Below are 22,295 nucleotides of genomic sequence, written 5' to 3' on the forward strand. Positions count from 1 at the left end.
GTGCAGGTTTAAAACAAATAAAAGGAAGTTCTTCTTCACACAGCGCACAGTCAACTTGTGGAACTCCTTGCCTGAGGAGGTTGTGAAGGCTATGGCTATAACAGGGTTTAAAAGAGAACTGGATAAATTCATGGAGGTTAAGTCCATTAATGGCTATTAGACAAGATGGGTAAGGAATGGTGTCCCTAGCCTCTGTTTGTTTGTCAGAGTTGGAGATGGCTGGCAGAAGAGAGATCACTTGATCATTACCTGTTAGGTTCACTCCCTCTGGGGCACTTGGCATTGGCAACTGTCGGCAGACAGGATACTGGGCTGGATGGACCTTTAGTCTGACCCAGTATAGCCATTCTTATGTTCTTAAGTTAAGATTATTGTTCCCATTTTTGTCTCGCAAGGGTGTTGTTATTTTTATTTTGATGTTTGAGAAGAAATTGTTTGCACTTTCATTCTAGATCATTTTATGGCCCCAAAATTTCTTTTATTTGAAATGGTTTCTCCCCCCCCCTTCAAAATTGAAGTTTTTCACATTTCAAAATTTCACATATTTGGATGAGAAAAACTGATTTTGGAGGAAGTGACACGGTGACTTTTGAAAAACCTTTAATTATTTGCCTTAAAACGGAAGCAACAATTTGAGAGTGAAAATTCTTTGTATTTATTTATAGCAAACCCCCACCTTTCCCAGGCGCTTTGTAAAATTTGGGACAGTTTTGTAAAATCTGGGAGGGGGGGTTGTTTTTTTGTTTTTACACAAGTCTACTTTTGAGGATTTCAGATTTTGTTGCAAATATTTTGTACAGCCCTCAACCCTGGCCCTGCCTGCTGTGCAAGGGTGAATTCCATTGAATAACACTGAGTTCCTGTTCAAAAAACTGAACAGAGGAATTTTAAAGGGCCAAGACTGTAGCTGTGAGTCCAAGTGAATGTTCGTAAAGCACCTGGGATGAAAGGGAAAGCATGTATTTTACTTATTATCTATCTATCTAGGTATGTATATGGTCCTCAGCCCTGCAATAGCTGAGCACCTCTTAATCCTGAATAGATTTTATCCTCACAACACTCCTGTGAGGTAGGGAAGGGCTTTATCCCCATTTTGCAGAGTAGGGACCAAGTCACAGTGGTATTGCCTAGGAGTTAAAGCAGTGGAATGGGAGTTGGGAGACCTGGGTTGGGTTCCCAACTCTGCCACTGGCCTGCTGGGTGACTTTGGGCAAGTCACTTTCCCCTGTGTGTGCCTCCCTTTCCCCATCTGTGAAATGGGCATAATGAGACTGACCTCCTTTGTAAAATGCTTTGAGATCTATAGATGAAAAGTGCCATATCAGAACTAGCTATAATTATTAAGTGATTTGCCTAAGGTCACACAAAGGGTATGTCTACGCTGCAAAAATAACCCATGGCAGTGAGTCTGAGCCTGGATCAGCTGACTCGCACTCACACTGTAGGGCTAAAAATAGCAGCATAGACATTCCCACTGGGGCTGGAGCCCGGGCTCTGAGACCCACCTCCTTCGCCGGTTTCAGCACCCTAGTGGGAACGTCTACACTGCTATATTTAGCTCCGTAGTGTGAGTCTCAGGACCTGAGTCAGTTAATTTGGGTTGTGAGACTTGCTGCCGTGGGGGGGGGGGGGAGAGGAGGTTTGCAGCATATACGCAGCCAAAGAGTCTGGCTGAGACATGGTCTTTTGAGTCCCAATCCAGCCCCCTACCCACCAACCTGTCCTTCCTATCCCATCGCCGTCTCCTGGTGAATTGATTATTTTGCATGTGTCTGACGAAGTGGGTATTCACCCACGAAAGCTTATGCTCCAATACGTCTGTTAGTCTATAAGGTGCCACAGGACTCTGTCACTTTTTACAGATCCAGACTAACACGGCTACCCCTCTGATACTTGATTATTTTTGATTACACCAAAATGGAATTGTCTCCAGTACAGTTCCTGATACAAAATTGTATTAACGCAATTCTCCATACTGGAGAGTGTGAGAAATCCAGGTTTCATTGAAGTCAATGGGAGTTTTGCCATTGACTACAGTGGGGCCAGCATCATCACTGTATGGCTATCGAGCAGTATCCACGGACTATGTGAATGGCGCTAGTCTGATTGGCAGCTGTGATTAATCAATCGGATTACATGGATTTGCATAAGCACCATACAGGGGTTTCTCAAACTGTGAATATGTAACTGAGATCTTCCAAGCTGCAGCTGGCACCAGGGATGCCAGCTCAGCTCAGATTGATTTTCTCCTCTCACACTGACATCCCGGGGAGCTTTGCCAGCGAGGTCAGAGGCTGCAGGATAGACCCTCATGCCTGTCCTTTAGCTTTGCTGCAATCCCTACAGCCTGCCACAGCGCCTGTCCCTACAACAGCTGCTGTTTTTACCTTCCGAGAGACTCCAAGCCCTTCCCATCCAATTCCATTGTGAAACAAAGTAGCAACACCAAAGGGTTGCATCCATTCTGGGGAGGAAGAACAGGAGTACTTGTGGCACCTTAGAGACTAACAAATTTATTAGAGCATAAGCTTTCGTGGACTACAGCCCACTTCTTCGGATGCATATAGAATGGAACATATATTGAGGAGATATATATACACACATACAGAGAGCATAAACAGGTGGGAGTTGTCTTACCAACTCTGAGAGGCCAATTAATTAAGAGAAAAAAAACTTTTGAAGTGATAATCAAGCTAGCCCTGTACAGACAGTTAAGAAGTGTGAGAATACTTACAAGGGGAGATAGATTCAATGTTTGTAATGGCTCAGCCATTCCCAGTCCTTATTCAAACCGGAGTTGATTGTGTCTAGTTTGCATATCAATTCTAGCTCAGCAGTCTCTCGTTGGAGTCTGTTTTTGAAGTTTTTCTGTTGTAATATAGCCACCCGCAGGTCTGTCACTGAATGACCAGACAGGTTAAAGTGTTCTCCCACTGGTTTTTGAGTATTTTGATTCCTGATGTCAGATTTGTGTCCATTAATTCTTTTGCGTAGAAAGCCTTGCTGAGTATAATTATGACTCAGCAATAATCATATCTGGGTAGGGAGCCCTGAGGATTTCAAAGTAGGGTTGGGTGATTAATAGATCTTCAGTTCTCTGGCACTTTTGAAAACCTGGGGCGGGGAATTTTGTTGCAGGTTGAACCAAAACCAAACTTTTTTGAAATGCTTGCCGAATCAGAAAGTTGAAAGCCATTTTTTTTCGGGGTCAGAGAGTTTTGATTTTGTCCAAACAAAATGTTTTGCACATTTCAGTATTGACCCTTTTAAAACATTTTTGACTTTTTTTTTTTAATTAAGGGAAATCTTGAACTGAAAAATCAAGAAGTTTTGTTTTTAAAAATGTTGAAACTAGCCTTTTTGGTTTTTCCACACTTTAGGGGAGCGGCGGGGTTCAGCTGAAACCATTTGGCAAATCCAACACAAATCTGTGAAGCATTTTGGTGCACTGAATCTTCATTTTTTTGCTGAAAAAAAGTTTTGATTGAAAAATCTTGCCCGGCTCTACTTCAGAATTAACCCAGGATAGAATTATTGCCTCCTAGACAGTGAAGACCCTCCAAAGTTGCTGTTAAAATAAAATAGTACGTGGGGATTGCGATAGGCCGAGTACAGAGGAGCCCAAATCCCAAACTGGCAGATGACGTTTTGTGTAGGATTCTAAAATCCAAAATCTCAGAGCACATTCATATTGGATTATGTGAGACACTTGTATATTTAAAAATCACCATCTGGCTTCTTCAAAATATATTCAACTAAGAATGGCGTAAAAATGGTCGTTTAAACCACAGCATGCAGCTGTTGGGTAATCACATGGCATTTTCCTTACCTTATAATAAATCTGTTGTTCATCCTAAATGAAACGGCTGTTGAGAGAGCCCTGCTTTGACAAAGGGAATTTCACACTGCAGTTAATTGGAAGCAAGTGAATATTGATATTAAACTCCTCCATGCCCCCTTCTATCTAGACGTGCTGGTGGCTGCAGTGTGGTGAATGCTGCCTTCCGGGACGGGATGTGCCAGCTAGTTTAAAACGGTTCCGATTCTGCTACCACTTCTATGAGTGTAAATCTAGGGTTACCATATTTTGTGCCTCCAAGAGGAGGACACTCCACGGGGCCCTGGCCCCGCCCCCAGCCCCTCCCACGCCCCCGCCCCTTCCCCAAAGTCTCTGCCCCCTCCCCTGCTTCCCGCGAACATTTGATTCGCGGGAAGCCTGAAGCAGGGAAGGGGGTGTGGGGGGGGGGAGGCGCGGCCCAGCACCGCTGGCCCCCGGCGGCCCGGCGCACCGCCCGGCACTGCTGGTCCCCGGTGGCCCGGCGCACCCCCCGGCCGCCCGGCACCGCCGGTCCCCGGTGGCCCGGCGCACTCCCCGGCCGCCCGGCACCGCCACTCCCCGGCCACCTGGCACCCCCGACCCCGGGCCAGCCCCCGGCCCAGGATTTTCCCGGACATGTTCCGCTTTTTGGGATTTCCCCCCGGACGGGGATTTGAGTCCCAAAAAGCCGGACATGTCCGGGAAAATCCGGACGTATGGTAACCCTATGTAAATCAGTAGTACTTCTCCCATACTAACACAGTCCCACAGCTTGCAGAAAGCAATGCCTGCCTCCAGCCTGCGGACTACAACAGGGAGGAGATTAGAGGAGAGGTGGAGGGAGGTCTGATACGCCTGCCTCGTTTTTTGCCCAGTACAACAGCACAGAGCTGGCAAACATGGTTTGATGTGACCATGAGACATGAGGAACAAGGTTGTGCCGAATCAGCCTGCTAGTGTTTAAAAGCGTTTGCCCCTCCCAGGCCCAAGCAGTGGGGGATTCGAGGGCAGACAAAGGAACCCGGTCGAGATCAGCCTGTGTCTTGGCTTGTGGGGCCCATGTGTGCATCACACTCTCTTTCCCTTCTCCTCCCCGCCCACTCCAGTCTTGTGAGCAGCCTAGCACCAAAAGCGATCCCCTACCCGGGGATCTCACACCAGCACAGCAGATGGGCCGGGCGAAAGGACAGTGGGACGCAGGCAGCCAGCCAATGCAAACCAGCCCAACGCCCAATGCTGCTGGGTTGCCAGAGGGGAGCTGGATGGTTGGTCAGCTGTGAATTCAGTGCCGGCAAAGAGCGCTGGGTTGGGGAGCGGAGTCCTGACCCTCTGGGGAGAATGTGGGAGAGTCTCGATGATCCATTTTGTTCTTGGCCTGGCTGCTATGATGGCAATCCCAGTATACACAGCTGTGGCCTCCAAGCTGGCCTGAGACTGACCTCTCCCAAAGGCCGTGGAACAGCCAGTAGGTCGGAATAGCCTTGGGTTCGCGACCGCCTGGGTCATGTTCAAACCACTGGCCTAGACCTGGAGGCCGTGATGTTCGCTGCCCGTCCCGTCCGCTCCGCCCCAGCTGCTTGGAGGAGTCCAGAGGTTTGTTCTTTCCCCCTAGGATCCTGGTGTGAATGTTTTCAGGGGCATTGGTGGGTTGTGTTCAGTTCTGTGGCCCGGCAAGGCCTCCCTAAGAAGCTGTGGGCCCGGGCACGGCAAGCCAGCTTTGGTTTGAATCAGACTTTCTCCTCAGACAGGTGAGGGCTGGGAGCAAAGGGGGGACCTTCTATCGCTCACCCTGGAACTGAGAGGGGAACACTGATGGGATCCAAAGGGAGCCCTGCCCAGAGATGGGCGTCTCTCCTGTCCTCCTTGCTCAGCTGTGACAAGGAGCCCAAGGCTGGGCTCTCCCGGGCACAGTGGGAGGGGGGAAGAGTTCCTAAGTGATGGGGGCTTTGGGACCTTCCCGGTGGCTTCCCCTCGGGATGGGGCATTCATCGAAGGCCTGCCTGGGTATGAAAGCAGCCCCTGCTGTTTCCCAGAAGCTGGCTGGGGCTGTGTGGAGGGAGGAGGACTGGATGGGAGCAGAATGGATATCACCTGATCGCAGGCTGGAGGCAAGCTGCTGCTGCGGGAAGGTCACCTTGGAAGCACTGCAGAGGGGGGAAGGGAACAGCTCGAAGAGGGGGGGGGATGGGAACAAGCTTAACCAGCCCCTGTGAGACGGGCATTCCCAGGGGCTAGGTAAGTGAGGCTTACAACAGTTAGGGGATGAGAGTTTTGAAAGCGCCCAGGGGTGTTAGGAGCACAAGCTCAGCCCAATAGCATTTTGGTGGGACGTGTTCACCCAAGTCACTTAGATGCTTTGGAAAATCCCACGCCACGGGCCCAGTTTTGAAATGTGCGTGCCTGTAATTAGACATCCAAATGACTAGCCCAGGGGTCAGCAACCTTTCAGAAGTGGTGTGCCGAGTCTTCATTTATTCACTCTAATTTAAGGTTTCGTGTGCCAGTAATACATTTTAACGTTTTTAGAAGGTCTCTTTCTATAAGTCTTTAAAATATAACTGAACTATTGTTGTATGTAAAGTAAATAAGGTTCTTAAAATGTTTAAGAAGCTTAATTTAAAATTAAATTAAAATGCAGAGCCCCCCGGACCGGTGGCCAGGACCCGGGCAGTGTGCGTGCCACTGAAAATCAGCTCGTGTGCCGCCTTCGGCATGCGTGCCATAGGTTGCCTACCCCTGGACTAGACAGACCCCACAAAGAGTGGTTTGATTCTCAGTGCCACGCAGCTTTGCAGATGCTTGGCCGCTCTGAAAATCAGGCCATTTATGTAGGTGCCTGATTTTTGGCCCCCAAGTTTGAACATGTTGGCCTTGCTGACTTGCCCAAGTCCACATGGGAAATCAGTGGCAGAGCCGTGAGTAGAAACCAGGAATCCTGACTCTCAGACTTGTGTGCTAACCACTAGACCACATTGTCTCCCCTAGCGGTGGGTGAGTAAAGCATAGCAGGGAAAGCCACACGAGATGTTGAGAAGAGAACAGGCCTGATTCTGATCTCGTTTACCCCAGCGTGAATCAGGAGTAACACCCTTGATGTCAGCAGTGTTAGTGTGGGGCAGGTGTGAAAGGCGCGTCAGGCCCATCCAGGAGTCAGATACCTGGGATACCACATCTGCTCTGCACCTCAAAGCCTGGCTAGATATTGAGAGCAGCAGCTGATGGCCAGGATTTGTCTCTCGGCGTTTGTCTCTCCATGTGTTTGTTTTCTTTAGCCTTCATCTTGATTAAATGTCGGCTTGGCAGAATGCCATTTTTATGGTTTTATCATTTCGACGGATAGTGTCGATGTTTATTCTTAAGCATTTTTAAACATATTTTTTTATTTGCATTGTCACCGTTGCCGGAAATTATGGATGGGCTGAACAATGGGGGGGGGGGAGACAATTCATTACAATAACACGTCAAAATATCCCAAGTGTAACTGTCCTGTTCGCAGGCAGCATTTTTCTCACTTTGCCAGTCTGTCCATTTCTATCAGGATCGACGGGAATATTTTCATTGGTTTGCACATGTACAGTGAAATGGATGGTTTACCAGCATTTACTGCTAAAAATGGAATCATTCCATGCCTAATGAAAGGGTTGCTGATGTTTTGCCTCTGATCTTTTTTCCCCTTTGTCCTTTGGACTCTGACCCCTTCCTCCCCCGTGACCGTGTGCAGACAAGCTGTGCTTCAACACATTCTTCAACTTCGAGGACATGCAGGAGATCACCAAGCACTTTGTGGTGTGTCACGTGGATGCACCAGGGCAGCAGGCCGGAGCGTCGCAGTTCCCACAGGGGTAGGTACCCGAGCCCTGCCAGCCTGTCTGGGATGCTGCTCATGGAGGAGCCCAGCTCTTCATGGTCAGGGTCTCGGTCTGATTTCCCGGCTCCTTCCCCTGGTTCAGAAGGTGGGTTCTCCTGCCGGGAACGTCCAGCCTGTACCAGCTGCTAGGAGGCGCTGCAGAGCAACGCACTTGGGACTCTGCCTCCCTCATCCTGGGCCCAACAGAGCATCCCGTTTCTGAAGGGGAGTCAGGTTCCTCACCCCCTAGAAGGGCCGGGATCATGGGGACGTCCTCCTCCCAAGCACATCAGCACTGCTCCTAGCGTAGCCATAGGAAGAGGGCTGTGCCAGGCTGAGGGGCTGGAAGGGGGACCGGTGGGTTCCTGGGCATGGCCCACACCCTGGGAGGGGAGGAATAGGAAAGGGATGGCTGTGTCTGTCCCGGAGGGGGAAGGAAAGGGCTGGGCTGTGCCCTGCTCTGGGAGGGAGGGAGGGGCCAGGCAATGCGGAGTGGGAGGGGAAGAGCTGTCACTCCCTGGAGAGCTGTGTAGGTGCCCAGAGTCTCTCCTGGCCCCAAGACCTGGGCTCCCCCTGTATGGGCACTTTGGGGCCTTGCCCCAACCCTGCTTTTCTCACTGTGTGTCCATCATGCCCTCAGGTACCAGTTTCCATCCATGGACCAGTTGGCTGCCATGCTCCCTAGTGTGGTCCAGCATTTCGGGTAAGTGTCAGGGGCCTGTGACCTCGTGGCGTGGGGCCAGCAGGGAGGGGTGGGATGCCAAGAAAAATGCCAGGGGCAGGCAGGGGGCGTAGGGAGGTAGAAACCATAATGTGGCATTTGGGATGCACAAGTGATGCAGGGTTGGGCCTGGCTGAAAAACGGGGATCAACGCCTGCACTGCACCACTGACCTAAGAACACCGGGTCACTAGGGCTTCCAGGTTTCACAGCCTGTTCCCTGCTCTCCTGCTCTGTCCACTTGGCTGGAGCTGAGAACAGTCAGCGCTTCGGCCATGGCTCGGCGACCCCCTGGTAAGACGGGTCAATCCCCTCCACGCCCTGGGAGAGCCGTGCGGAGTCACCTCAGAGCCAAAAGAGACTCCCGCTCTTTGTCCCCTGCTAGTGGTTTGTGCTGTCACCTTCACAGCACAGAATAAGGGAAGCTGCTTCCTCCATTTCAGGGGCCTGGAACTGCACCCCAGGGCCTGTCCCCTCTGGCCCATGGGTCTGACTCCAGCCCAGGTCAGTAGTAAGCAGCTGATCGGTGCCCCGTGGGGAACAAATTGGGAGGTCTCCAGTTCCCACCTCACCAAAGCCACCCTGACGTCTGGCTCTAGCTGGCTTCCTTCAGGGCCCCACTCATCAGGGAATAGCCAAGGGGACTGAACACCTGTCTCACCCCGAGGTGAGGGGCACGTTGGCGGAGCAGTGTGTGAGGGGGTTAGCACGGCAGTTGGCCAGGTTCCGTGGGCAGCAGCCTTCTCACTCCGAGGTGCAGTGCCAGCCCTCAGGCTGGATTTCGCGGCTCAGGATGACGCTGCGGTGACAGTCACAGGATGCTCATATTCCCTACCCGTCTGGCCTTGATTTTATGGGCTCTGTTAATCAGACGCTGCCATTAAAGCGAGAGAGGGAAGACGGGCAGCAGGTTTATTAACAGACGAGAAGGAATGTTGTGTTTAGCTGTTTCTGGCGGCTTCTAAGACACAGAACATGGTGAGCACTATCAGAGGGCTCACAACCTATTTAAAGGGATGCTACCCAATTCCTATATGCTACGAGGAACTCTGTTTGCACAGGGTTTGAGAGCCAGGAAAGGAGCCCAGGATGTGGAGACCCGGCCAGGGCTCTATGGGAATGTCTCCCAGGTACCGCCTCCTCTTGCCTCGGCCCCATTTCCCTCTCTCTGCTGCTCCGGGTGCCTTACCTAGAGGCTCCTTAAAAAGCCAGACTGGCCTAGCAAGGACTATTGGGAGCTGCACAGGGACACTTCTGTCTCTGTTTCTCAGGTTCAAGTACGTGATCGGAATCGGCGTGGGAGCAGGAGCCTATGTCCTGGCCAAGTTTGCTGTAAGTGAGCCCTGGCTGGGAGCGTTCTGCAGTGACCCAGGGTCTGATAGAGCAGGGCAGGTGTGACCCACTTCCGAGGGAGGTCACGGGGCAGAGGGAGAGCTGCTCCGTTTGCACCAGCGGGAGCTTTCTCAGGGCATTGGGCTCAGTCCTGGATGGAAGGAGTTGCAGTAATCAAGCCTGAAAGGAGGTCATCAATGTGTGGATCACTATAGCCACGGCTGTTTCTGATAGGATGGAACACAACCTCCTGGCCAATCAAAGAAGGTGTATTTTGGCACTGTGGCTATTTGAGTATCCAATAGCATTGAGGAGCCCCAGCAATGTCAGCCCATAGCCTTGGGGTACCAGATTCTCTTCGGAGTGGGGAATCTGAGAGAGGAGACAAGCGCTTCAAAGTGCGGCCCGCATCTTGCCAGAGCTCGGCTTTAGCCAGCTGCTCTTCATCCAGGGGGTGATTTTGGCTGGGCGCTGAGAGAGCTGGAGATGGTGCTGTTCACGTTGGATGTTCAGGAGCCATAGAACTGGGGGTATCTTGTAGGCACTTATGAGTCACACGGACGAGAGGCTGGGGCTGGGTCCTGGAGCTGCCTGCGACAGCCCTCTGGGTTCAGGCCGACAGGAAGGGCCTCTGCCATTTCAGGGCAGTTCCTTCTATCCCTGCAGTTCCTTGGTGTCGAAGAGTGCGGGGAGGTGCAGCAGGCGGAGCGTGGATGCCCTCCCCTTGTCTGGCAGCAGGGGCCTGTTATCTACCAGAGCCATCTCAGTACCATGCCCTGCTCCCAGGCCTTGCAGGGAGGGATCCTGGCTGCCTTGTTCTAGATTCTCTGTGGGCAGAGGGCCAGAGCCATGGTGTGCAAAGCCTTTACCTCGTTGGCACTGGTTGGCCTGTTTTGTGTCATAAGGTGGTGGGAGGGTCCGTCCGAGGACGTGGACTCCCACCCATCCCTTGCCCCCAGAGAAGGGCGTCGCTGTCAGTAAAGGATCTCCACACATCTGCTAACTGCCCCCCCCTAGCATAGGCCTCTCCCGTCGCACCACGGCCGTGAGCAATAGCTCTGTGTCTGCTTGGCTGCAGCTGATCTTCCCGGATCTGGTGGAAGGGCTCGTCCTGATGAACATCGACCCCAACGGCAAAGGCTGGATTGACTGGGCAGCCACCAAGGTGAGCAGCGTCCACCTCTGAGACGCCAGCTGGGCTGAAATCGCTTGGAGCGGGCGTAGGCACTGGCAGGGTCTCCAGGGGCAGGGGAGAGCCGGGGCTCAGCTGTAATGAATATAAAGGGGATTCGTTCATGAGGCCGCTGGGGGGACACACCCTGTCGTTCTGTCTGGCTCCCAGCTTGCAGACTAACCACAGCCCGTGTTCCCTAGTCTCACCACACAGCGTCTTCCTCGGGCATGGCCTTGACTGAGGCCTCCATGCTCCATGAGCTGGGTGTGGGAAGGAATAACGCGGATCATGGGTTTAAAATAGTCTCCCGTGGCCGAATCCTGCTTGCAGATCCAACCATGGAGCTGTCCTGGGAGTGTGCAGGGGCCATGCCTGCTTCCCCTAGTGCAGTGGTCCCCAAACTCTGGGGTGTGCCCCCCTGGGGGGAGTGTGCAGCGGGGCCTGGCCAGCCCCGACTGGGGGCAGGGAGGGAGCCCCACCCAGTCCTGCTCTGGCCCCAGCTCCACTCCAGCCCTGCCCCCAGCCCCAGCTGCAGGTCCGGCCTTGGCCTCAGCCACCAGCTGGCCCCGGCCCCACTCCCAGCCTTAGCTCTTGGCCCCAGCTCCCAGCCCCGATTGCGAGCCTGCTCCCGGACGCAGCCCCTGGCTCCCGGGCCCTGACTACTGCCCCGCTCCTGGCCGATGCCCCAGCTGCAGCACTGGCCCCACTCCCAACCATAGCCCCTAGCCCCGACTGTGGCTCCCAGGAGGGCATGGACCAGGTAAGGTGGGGGAGGGAGGCACGGACAAAAAGCTTTGGGGACCACTGCCCTAGGGGTTAAAGAAGTCAGCATCCCCAAGGAGATCAGCCCTTGGGGGACATGGACCTGGGTAGTCCAGGGTACAGAAGCTCCAGGCATGGGCGATCACCTCACCGCAGAGACCATCATCTGGCTCTTCCCTGACCCAGCCCTGGGCTACAGGATGGTCTCGGACCCTTCCTCTTCACTTGCTGAGCAGCAGATTTTTCCCTTTCTGCTCCGATGGGTCCGAGCCGGAGCAGCTGTTTGCTCTTCCCCGCCCGGCTCAACAGGTTCTGGGCTCCAGTGACCATCGCGAGGAGGGGTCCCGTGGCGAAGGTGCAGGGGTGGGCGTGAGTGGGGCCTGGCATCAGCATAACGCTTCTGGTGTTCTCTGTCCGCAGCTTTCTGGCCTGACCAGCTCTTTGCCTGACACCGTGTTGTCTCACCTGTTCAGCCAGGTAAGGGGGAGAGCACTGGACACGTTCACAGCTGCCCTGCTCAGATCAGACTCTGGCGGAGAGAGGGCCAGTGCCCAGTCCAGACAGAGAGTCAGCCAGCTAATGGCTGGACTGGATCAGCAACTGGGGCTGCTTTATGGGGGAAGAACAGGCCAAGAGATGCCTCCCTCTCCGGTCCTGTCTGTAGCTGGGCTGTGTCCCTGCCCCTGCCATGGGGGGAGGAGAGCTGCAGGGCTGCCATGAGATGCAGGCCACCGAAGAGAGCACAGATGTGAGTGCTTTGCCCGCGTGTGCCCAGGATGGATTGGAGGGGCCCATCGACAACTGGATTTGTAGGGCACAACGCGGGGCATCTCCCCCAGGATGCAGAGCTGGAGAGCCCCACAGCCCATAGGTGATGCATGTTCTGCTCCCTTGGCTGGCACCCCTCTCCCAGACTACAGCCTCTTCAGCACAAACTAGTTACCGGGATGGGTCAGAACCAATCCCCAGGAGCCAGCCCCAACTCTTGGAAAACTGAAGCCAGATCTGACTCCCAGTGTCTCAAGTGGCCTCACCTTTATAGCGGGCTGAACCCCTGTCCTGGACCCAGGCACTGGGCCGTGTTCAGACTCCAGACCCCAGGTCTGCTGCTTCAGTCCGTCTCCTGGCGGCAGCCAGAGGCCAATCTCGGGAGTTAGTTACTAGCACTCCCCTCCCGCAAATACAGCCCTGCAGGGTGTGAATGCTCTGTGGGCTGAGGGCCTAGGACTTAGGGGCCCCCCAACCCCGGTGATCCTGGGGGAAACTAGGTCTTTTTACCCCTGTTGCACTCAGATCAGTCCCCATGTCCCCCCAGCCTGTCCCTCCTGCATACCACACATGCTGAGCCCTTCCTCCCTGCCGCGGGCCGGCTGATCGCTCGTTTCTCTCGCCCCCCCTGCACAGGAAGAGCTGGTGAGCAACACGGAGCTGGTGCAGAGCTATCGGCAGCAGATCGGGAGTGTGGTGAACCAATACAACTTGCAGCTGTTCTGGAACATGTACAACAGGTAAGTGGCCCCCTCACCTCTCCGCAGTGGCACGCGTCTCCTGTCGTGCAGACCAGGCAGAGGGTGAGGACCTCACGGGGTGACCCTATTGTGCCTCGTGGCTAATGGCCACTGTTAGCTGGGGCCTGGGTGGGGCAGGGCGATGGGCGCCAGGGCGGGAATGGGAGGGTGGCAGCTTTTGGAGATGGCAGGCAGTGGAGCTGAGGATTCCACTGGTGCCATGAAGAGCCCAAGACCATCGTGTGCAGCTCATTGGTCGAGGAGCACGAGACCCCATGAGGGTAGCCATAGAGCCCTGCTGCTTCCTGGCCCCCTAGGGACGTGTTGCCCCCAGCCAGATACGCAGAGCAGGATTCGCACCCAGCACCCTCCCAGACCCAGGCTTTGGTGAACAGCAGCGAGAGGCATGGGAAATAGCCCCCAGCATGTCTGGCCTTTCTAGCTTGGCCACCACCCACTCCCAACGGGACCATGGCCGGAGTGGGGCTGTTTGCCTGCAAGAGGCAGGTCCTGAGCTGGGCACCCCCATTGCTTAGGGGCTCTTGGGGCAGTAATCAAATTGCAGCTGGGTTGAGCATCACCGAAAACCCAGCTTTGAAGGGAACAAACAGCGAACCTGGTGCCCGAGGTCCTGGGGGGAGGTTGTCACTGCGCTCGTGTGCTCTGGGCAGTGGGACACACAGATAGGCCATGCTCCCAGCGGGGGAGTAGCCCTGCTCTGGGCAGGTGGGATGGCAGGGGCACGGGCCAGTCGCACTCTGGGTAGAGGAGCAATGGGCACATGGCTAGGCCCCACTCTGGCAGGGGAGTGGTGTGGTGTGCTGGCTGGCCCCACTCTGGGCAGGGGGGAGTTGCAACATCTGGATAAACCATGCTCCGGGCAAGGGGGGGTGGGAGGCATGTGTACCAGGCCTGCTTCGGGCTAGGGCGTGGTGGGGGCATGTAGGCTGGCCCCTCTCTGGGCAGGGAGCAGTGGGGCACACAGGCCATGCTGCAAGCAGTGGGGCGGTGGGGGCACGTGGACTGGCCCCTCTCTGGGCAGTGGGACATGTGGGTAGGGTGTAAACAAGGGTGATGTTATGGCTGGACTCTATCATAGACCATCTTACCAGGAAGAAGAGGTGGATGAGGCTTTTTTTAAACATCCAAAGCACATGACTTGGTGGTGATGGGAGACTTCAACTACCCAGACATCTGTTGGGAAAATAACACAGCAGGGCACAGATTATCCAACATGTTCTAGGAATGCACCAGAGACCATTTTTTATTTCAGAAGGTGAAGAAAGCCATCAGGGGAGAGGCTGATCTAGATTTGATTTTGCCAAATAGGGAGGAACTGGTTGAGAATGTGAAAGTGGAGGCAGTGTGGGTGAAAATGATGGTGAAATGGTAGATTGCATGATTCTAAGGAATGGTAGGAGGGAAAACAGCACAATCAAGATAATGGATTTCAAGAAGGCAGACTTTAGCAAACTCAGGGATCTGAGCCATGGGAAGCAAGTCTAAAGGGAAAATCAATTATTGGCAGTTTTTCAAAGAGACATAATTAAGGGCACAAGAGCAAATTATCCCCCTGCGTAGGAAAGATAGGAAGTATGGCAAGAGACCAGGCTGGCTTAACCAGGAGCTTTTCAATGATCTGAAACTCAAAAAAGAGTCCTACAAAAAGTGGAAACTTGGTCAAATTATGAAGGATGAATATAAACCAATAACACAAGTATGTAGGGACAAAATTAGAAAGGCCAACGCACAAAACGAGATTAAACTAGCTAGAGACCTAAACGGTAACAAGAAAACATTCTACAGATACATTAGCAGCAAGAGGAAGACCAAGGACAGGGTAGGCCCATTACTCAACGAGGAGCGAGGAGGAACAATTAACAGAAAATGTGGAAATGACAAAAGTGCTAAATGCCATTTTTGTTTCAGTTTTCACCAAGAAGGTCAGTAACGAATGGACGTCTCACATAGTGAACGCTAGTGAAAGCGAAGTAGAATCTGAGGCTAAAATAGGCAAAGAACAAGTTAAAAATTATTTAGACAAGTTAGATGTCTTCAAGTCACCAGGGCCTGATTAAATACATCCCAGAATACTCCAGAAGCTGACTGAGGCGATATCTGAGCCATTAACGATTATCTCCAAAAACTCCTGGAAGACGGGAGAGATTCCAGAGGAGTAGAAGAGGGCAAATCTAGTGCCCATCTATAAAAAGGGGAATAGGGACAACCCGGGGAATTACAGGCCAGTCAGCTTAACTTCAGTACCCAGAAAGATAATGGGACAAATAATCCAGCAATCAATTTGCAAACACCTAGAAGGTGATAAATTACATTCAGCATGGATTTCTCAAGACCAAATCATGTCAAATCAACCTAAATGCTGTTTTTGACAGGGTAACAAGCCTTGTGGATGGAGGGAAGCGGTAGATGTGGTATATCTTGACGTTAGTAAGGCTTTTGATACTGTCTCGCATGACCTCATAAACAAACTAGGGAAATGCAACCTAGATGCAGCTACTATAAGGTGGATGCAGAGCTGGTTGGAAAACCATTCCCAGAGCGTAGTTATCAATGGTTCACAGTCAAGCTGGAAGGGCATACTGAGTGGGGTCCCGCAGGGATCAGTTCTGGGTCAGGTTCTGTTCAATATCTTCATGGCATTGAGAGAACACTTATAAAGTTTGTGGACAATACCAAGATGGGAGCTTGCAGGTGTTTTGGAAGACAGGATTAAAATTCAAAACGATCTGGAGAAACTGGAGAAAGGGTCTGAAGTAAATAGGATTAAATTCAGTAAGGACAAATGCAAAGTACTCCACTTAGGAAGGAACAATCAGTTGCACACATACAAAATGGGAAATGACTGCCTAGGAGGGCGTACTGCAGAAAGGGATCTGGGTGTTATAGTGGATCACAAGCTAAATATGAGTCAACAGTTTAACACTGTTGCAAAAAAAGCGAACATCATTCTGGGATGTATTAGTCGGAGCGCTGTAAGCAAGACGCGAGAAGTAATTCTTCCGCTCTACACCGCGCTGATAAGGCCTCAGCTGGAGTATTGTGTCCAGTTCAGGATGCCACATTTCAGGAAAGATGTGGACAAATTGGAGAAAGTCCAGAGAAGAGCAACAAAAATGATTAAAGGTCTAGAAAACATGACCTATGAGGGAAGGTTGAAAGAATTGGGTTTGTTTAGTCTGGAGAAGGGAAGACTGAGAGGGGACACAATAAAGTACATAAAAGGTTGTTACAAGGAGGGAGAAAAATTGTTCTCTCTAACCTCTGAGGATGGGACAAGAAGCAACGGTCTTAAATTGCAGCAAGGGAGGTTTAGGTTGGACACTAGGAAAAACTTCCTCACTGTCAGGGTGGTTAAGCACTGGGATAAATTGCCCAGGGAGGCTGTGGAATCTCCATCATTGGAGGTTTTTAAGAACAGGTTGGACAAACACCTGTCAGGGATGGTCTAGTTATTATGTCGTCCTGCGTTCAGTGCAGGGGACTGGACTAGATGCCCTGTTGAAGTCTCTTCCAGGCCCACCCTTCTGTGATTCTATGCTCTGGGCTGGGGAATGGTGGGGCATGTGAGTCAGCCCTGCTTTGGGCAGGGGGTGGTGGGCCAAACCGGTCAGCCCCATTCTGGGCAGCGGGTGTCAGGCAAGTGGTTTGGCCCTGCCGCAGGCCTGGGGCCATGTGGGGTACGCCTGGTTGCAATGGCAGGAGGAAAACGGCCAAGAGTCTCGTTAACCCCTCTGACCTTGGGAACTCAGCGCTTGTGCCAAGAGTTTGCCATTGTGGTATGTGCTGGGGTTCGGAGACCATCACTCCACGTTTCCATGAGTTGGGCTGGGTTCTGCTGCCCTCTTGTGTCCGGACAGAGAGGCGCTTTCAGGCCAGGGAAGCTGCCGGCGTGCTTTGTTTATGGGTATTCTGGGAGCTCTGCCATTTTGCTCTGGGGCATTAACTTCTGGCCCCCTTCTCTCCCCCTCAGCCGCAGAGACCTGGACATTAACCGGCCCGGGACTGTCCCCAATGCGAAAACACTTCGGTAAGTCGCACGCTGGTCCCAGTGGGGCTGAATTGCAACCGGGTGTTAAAGATCAAGCCTCTGACCACTCTCCTCCTCTTGGTGTTTCCAGCTGCCCCGTCATGCTGGTGGTGGGGGACAACGCGCCTGCCGAAGATGGGGTGGTGAGTAAAGGGTTAAACCCCATGCTGCCTGCTAGGAGGGTCACCGGATGCTCAGACACAGACAAGAGACACCCCTCCCCAGCCTGCCACCAGCACACCTTCTCCTCCTGGCAGGAGCGGGCATTCCTAGGGCGCTGTCATGTCCTGCCCAGACCCTTGGCATCCTGTGCCACTTTCAGGCTGTTCCGATACACAACCCTTCACGCTAGGGAGATTTAAACCGGCTCCCCAGACTAAGGCAGGACACCAGATTCTCTCCCCCCGCTGCACCTCCGCTCTCTCTTCTGCACTGAGCGGTTTCTCATTCCCTCGCTCCCTGAGAGTCGGTTTCTTCTCGAGCAGGTTGAAAAACAAAATTTGTCGACGTTTTGAATTTCTTTTTCCTTTGCTGTACGTCCCTTTCTTCTCCCTCTCTCTCAGCATCTCTCTCTCTTCTCCCCGCTCTCCCGGTTTTTTGCAGAACGAATTCCCGTTTTCCACAGGGTTTCCCCCCAGCACCCTTGCATGCCCCCATCCCTGCCACTTTCCCTTCTCTGCCCCCTACTGTCTCCCCGTTGCAGGCAGACACGGAGTAAGTCAGTCCTTCCCTACGGACACTGGGGGGCCGTCGCCCCACCCTGCAGGACACTTTCTGCAGGCAAGGCTGCTCTCTCCAAGTCCCAGCCTCCGCCTGCATCCCAGATTCACCCCGAGCCGAGCCCCACCTGGCATGGATGCTGCAGCCACAGGGCATTGTGTCTCGGAGAACCCAACTGCAAAGGCCAATGGAGGAATCCCTCAGCTACTTTCTGGCTCTCTCTGTCTTGCTTTCTTGCCCCAGGAAGGAGAATTAGCTCTGGGCACACGGAGAGCGAGGCCGGTCTGGGACAGAGTCAGAGGGTGGGGCAGACTTCGATTCATAGATTCCAAGGCCAGAGACTTTCCCCAACCTAATTCCCAGAGCAGATCTTTTAGAAAACCAGACAGTCTTGATTTAAAGTTGCCAGTGCTGGAGAATCCATCACGACCCCTGGTAAATAGTTCCAATGGTTAAAAACCATTGCCGTGGAGGTGTGGCGGGAATCCCCAGCGCTCTGCTCTCTGACCTTCCTCAGCTCTGCTCTTCTCCTTGACAGGTGGAGTGTAACTCCAAGCTGGATCCAATCAACACCACATTCTTGAAGGTAATCTGGGTCCATCAGCTGTCTGCCCACTGCGCGGGGCGGGCTGGCCATCAGCCGGGGATGAGTGGTGCAGACTTCTCCCTCTGATTTCTACCAGCACCTCTTGGCCTGCCTTGCTATTCCTCTCCCGAAACCCCCCCTAGCTCTGCCAATGCCCCTCAGTCCCGCCCTGGAGTCCCCTGCTACACCAGCCTGCCCCCCCCTCGCTCTGCCAACACCCCTCAGTCCTGCCCTACAGTCCCCCTGCTACACGAGCCCTGCGCCCCCCCACAGCTCCGTTCAAACCCCTCAGTCCCTCAAACTCCTGGAGTCCCCTGCTACACCAACCCTGCCCCCCGCCCCAGCTCTGCCAATGCTCCTCAGTCCCGCCCTACAGTCCCCCGCTACACCAGCCCTGCCCCGCCCCCAGCTCCGTTCAAACCCCTCAGTCCCGCCCTGGAGTCCCCTGCNTCTGCCAACACCCCTCAGTCCTGCCCTGGAGTCCCCTGCTACACCAGCCCTGCCCCCCCCCCGCCCTGCCAACCCCCCTCAGTCCCGCCCTACAGCCCCCCGCTACACCCGCCCTCCCCCCCCCAGCTCCGTTCAAACCCCTCAGTCTCGCCCTACAGCTCCCCCTCCCCCCGTTATGCCAAATCTCTCCTGCCCGCCCCTCCCCCAACAGCTCTGCTAGCTGGACTCAGGGATCAGGACTTGCTAGTTGTCCCTCCATGGACACGGCTGACCTCTCGCAGGAGTGGTCTGCAGTAAATGGCCCCGCCCTGTCCCTGCGGCCTGTCCCCCGCACACAGATGACTGGGGTGTTCTAGCAGGGAAAGGGCTCTTTGGGCACCTTGTCCATCCCCCCGCCACTCCTGAGCACCCATGCCCACCTCGCTGGGTGCCCCCTGCGCAGCCAGGTTGGAAGAGGGTCCCTGCAGACTGCCCCGGCAGCCACCGAAATGTCCATGCAGCGGGTGGGATGGGGGTGGGGGGCTGGACTCTGAGCCCGGGTGCCGGTAGAGGTGTCCCTGGGGCCCTCCGCTAACAGAGTTCTGTTTTCCCCTCCAGATGGCTGACTCTGGGGGGCTCCCACAAGTCACACAGGTGAGTCCTCCAGCCCCCCGCCCCCACTCTTTCTCCTCCCTCCCCCACCCCGGTCCTCAGCCCCACACCACCCTGGCTGTGTGCCGCTCCTGGAGCAGCAGGCAGAGGTGTCTGTGTGTGTGTGTGGGGCTGGAGGGGGCGTGGGATCCCTGCCTCGTGGCCAGGGAAGGGGGGTTACCGGGGAGGGGCTGCCGGGGATGGGGTCTCTTGGCCTGGGTTTGGTGAGGGAGGGCTTCAGACTGTGTCTCAGCACCAGCCAGCGTCTCCTCCTGCCCTTTCAGCCTTGTTTTTCTTCTCTTCCCCTCCAACAGCCCGGAAAACTGACCGAAGCCTTTAAGTACTTCCTGCAAGGGATGGGTTACAGTAAGTGCAGGTGCCAGGTGTGTGTGGGTGTGAGTGTGGATCTGCCTGGGGAGGACGGGTGTGCGCAGGGTGGTGGGAATGTGCCCTACACATGGGGCGGTGTGTAAACATTTGTGCATGCCCATGTGTATAGTTGTCTTTCCCACTGCACTGTGTGTGTAAGGGCACAGGTGGGTGGCTGGGCACATGCTTACAGGGACGTGGGGGAGGGGGGTACCCATCTCTGTGTGTGTGCGACACTCAGCCTGGCACGGTGCGGTGCCCGGAGCCCCCAGCACGCCAGCGCTCTGCCCCCACGGAGCTGTGCTCACAGCACGGCTGTTTGATTAAGTTGCCCCCTGTCCTGCCTGCGTAGAGTCACCGCCCGTTGTGTGAGCGTGTGCCCTGGGCCGGAAGCCCTTGCTAGGCTCCTGGGCCGAGGGAACCCGGGAGGGGAGAACCGAGCTGGTTTTCGGCACTCGGGGTGCGTGTGAAAAGCACAGATCAGTGAGACAGCATGGCTGCCTCCCCATGGGCTCTCTGGGCACCGTGCTCAGTCCCTGCTCTTTGCAGGTTAATTAGCGTTGCTCTGCTCTCCGGGGACAGGGGCGGCAGATAGTCCCTTGGAGGGAGGCAGGAGGGCAGAGAGCCCTTAAAAAGCCAGTCCCAGCCCAAGGGGCCTGGTCTCCCTGGGTGCTGAGCTCTCACTGCCTGGCGGGAGCTGCGGGCACCTCAGGATCAGGCCCCACAGCAAAGGGCATCAGAACTTCCTTGCGAAGCAGTGCAGGTAGTGGGGGAATGCGGGGAGGGGGCTGTCCCAGGCCCAGCACTACCCTGCCTGCTGCCCGGCAGCCCCCTTGCCACCAACTCTGCTGCCACCTTCGAGCAGGACAAAGGGGCCTGTCCACAGGACCCGGCCTGGCACTGGGGGGTGTCAGCGCCAGCTCTGATTCCCCATTGGGGGAATGGAGGAGTCTGGGACTGAGCTGAGATTCCCCTGACCCCTCTGCTCTCTCAGGCCTTGGCCGCTCTGGGGTCTCCGGGGGGTGGCCAGGAACCAGCATCGCTTCATTCTGGCTGCCCCTAGCGGAGACCCGTGCGGTCCCTTGGATGGTTCTGGGAGACAGGCAGAGACGTGGGGGTGAGCGTTGTCCAGTCAGATTGCGACTTTCCTTGCCTTGTGCACATCCCTGGGCTAGCCCCCAGGAGAGAGCGAGCGTGTGTGAGTGTAGATGGGGGATGGGTGTGTATGTGGGTGTGGGTGTAGACGGTGTGTGGGTGTAGACGGTGTGTGTGGGGGGGTGTAGACAGGGGGCCTGGGGGTGTAGACAGGGTGTGCGTGTCTGTGTAGATGGGGTGTGGGGGGGAGGCGTTGTAGATGGGGTGTGTGGATGCATAGAGATGGGGTGTGGGGGTGTGTGCGTAGAGATAGGGTGGGTATGTGCATGTGTGTGTAGATGGGGTGTGTGGATGCGTAGAGATGGGGTGTGTGTGTGTGTGTGTGCGCGCGCGTGTAATCCTTCCTGTCATCTGTCTCTCTCCCTCCCGCTCTCTCCGTGTTGTGGTTGCCGTCCCAGTTGTTTGGTTTTGGGGCAGATCGAATGCTGACGCTCTCTTTCTCTCCCAACGTTTCTTGTCTCCCTCTACTCCCCTCCTCCCCCCCGCTCTCTGTCTCTCCCTTAGTTGCGTACTTGAAGGATCGGAGGCTGAGTGGAGGAGCAGGTACCCTTGTCACTGCTGCTCACCCTCCTCCCCATCCGCTGCATGCGCCCCCGTCCCCCAACTCCATGTGCATCGCTGCGGGGAGGGCTGTGCTCCCATGCCCGCCCCCAGCCGCCCTCCAGTCCCACCCTCTCCAGGAGAGGAGCGGTGGCAGAAAGAGCTGCAGAGGCTTCCCAGAGTGGAAAAGTCTCAGGCAAGCTGTGGAAGAGGCCAAGCCAGGGATGGGGACGGGACTAGGCAGCGGGGGCGGGGGAATAGCTGCTGGGGGAGGCAGGCAGGGTGGGGAGCACCCTCCCTGCTTGGAATCCGAGCCCTTGGGATCTCTACCCGCAGCTGGGAATAGGCATTAAGGGGCACCTGTTCATGGCAGCATCCTCCACTCCTGCTGCTGGCAGTGGCTGGTGCCGCTGGGTGCTCCGTTCGCCAGGGCTAGCGGCCAGCTGTGGATTTTGCTTGTGCGTGTTGATAGTAAGGGTGGGAGCCCGGCTGGGAAACTCAGGGATGCTCCATGTTTCCCCGGCTGGGTCCAGGCTGCTGCCCCCACCTCGACTGGAGAAGCAGCCTGGCAGGTGGGCTGGCTCGAGGGGTCCCAGGGCTACTGCCCCTCGCTTGCCTACCTGACACGCGCCCTGAA

At 54.8% G+C, this 22,295-nt stretch overlaps 1 protein-coding gene across 6 annotated transcripts in view; it reads left to right on the plus strand.

The window, feature by feature from the left end:
• Positions 1-22,295, plus strand: part of NDRG4 (NDRG family member 4) — an 84,218-nt gene that overhangs the window by 58,934 nt on the left and 2,989 nt on the right. For 4 of the 6 annotated variants that reach the window (XM_034788300.1, XM_034788301.1, XM_034788298.1 and 1 more), the window contains 12 exons: positions 7,539-7,659; positions 8,305-8,367; positions 9,656-9,716; positions 10,795-10,881; positions 12,073-12,129; positions 13,057-13,160; positions 17,152-17,208; positions 17,300-17,351; positions 18,467-18,514; positions 19,562-19,597; positions 19,909-19,960; positions 21,623-21,661. In XM_034788300.1, coding sequence (XP_034644191.1) covers positions 7,539-7,659; positions 8,305-8,367; positions 9,656-9,716; positions 10,795-10,881; positions 12,073-12,129; positions 13,057-13,160; positions 17,152-17,208; positions 17,300-17,351; positions 18,467-18,514; positions 19,562-19,597; positions 19,909-19,960; positions 21,623-21,661 — 777 coding nt within the window. Of the gene's footprint in view, positions 1-7,538; positions 7,660-8,304; positions 8,368-9,655; positions 9,717-10,794; positions 10,882-12,072; positions 12,130-13,056; positions 13,161-17,151; positions 17,209-17,299; positions 17,352-18,466; positions 18,515-19,561; positions 19,598-19,908; positions 19,978-21,622; positions 21,662-22,295 lie in introns of all 6 variants that reach the window. The other 2 variants (XM_034788303.1, XM_034788299.1) reach the window with 2 other exon arrangements.

The sequence above is a fragment of the Trachemys scripta genome, chromosome 13 (genome assembly GCF_013100865.1).
Source record: "Trachemys scripta elegans isolate TJP31775 chromosome 13, CAS_Tse_1.0, whole genome shotgun sequence".
NCBI classification, from domain to species: Eukaryota; Metazoa; Chordata; order Testudines; family Emydidae; genus Trachemys; species Trachemys scripta.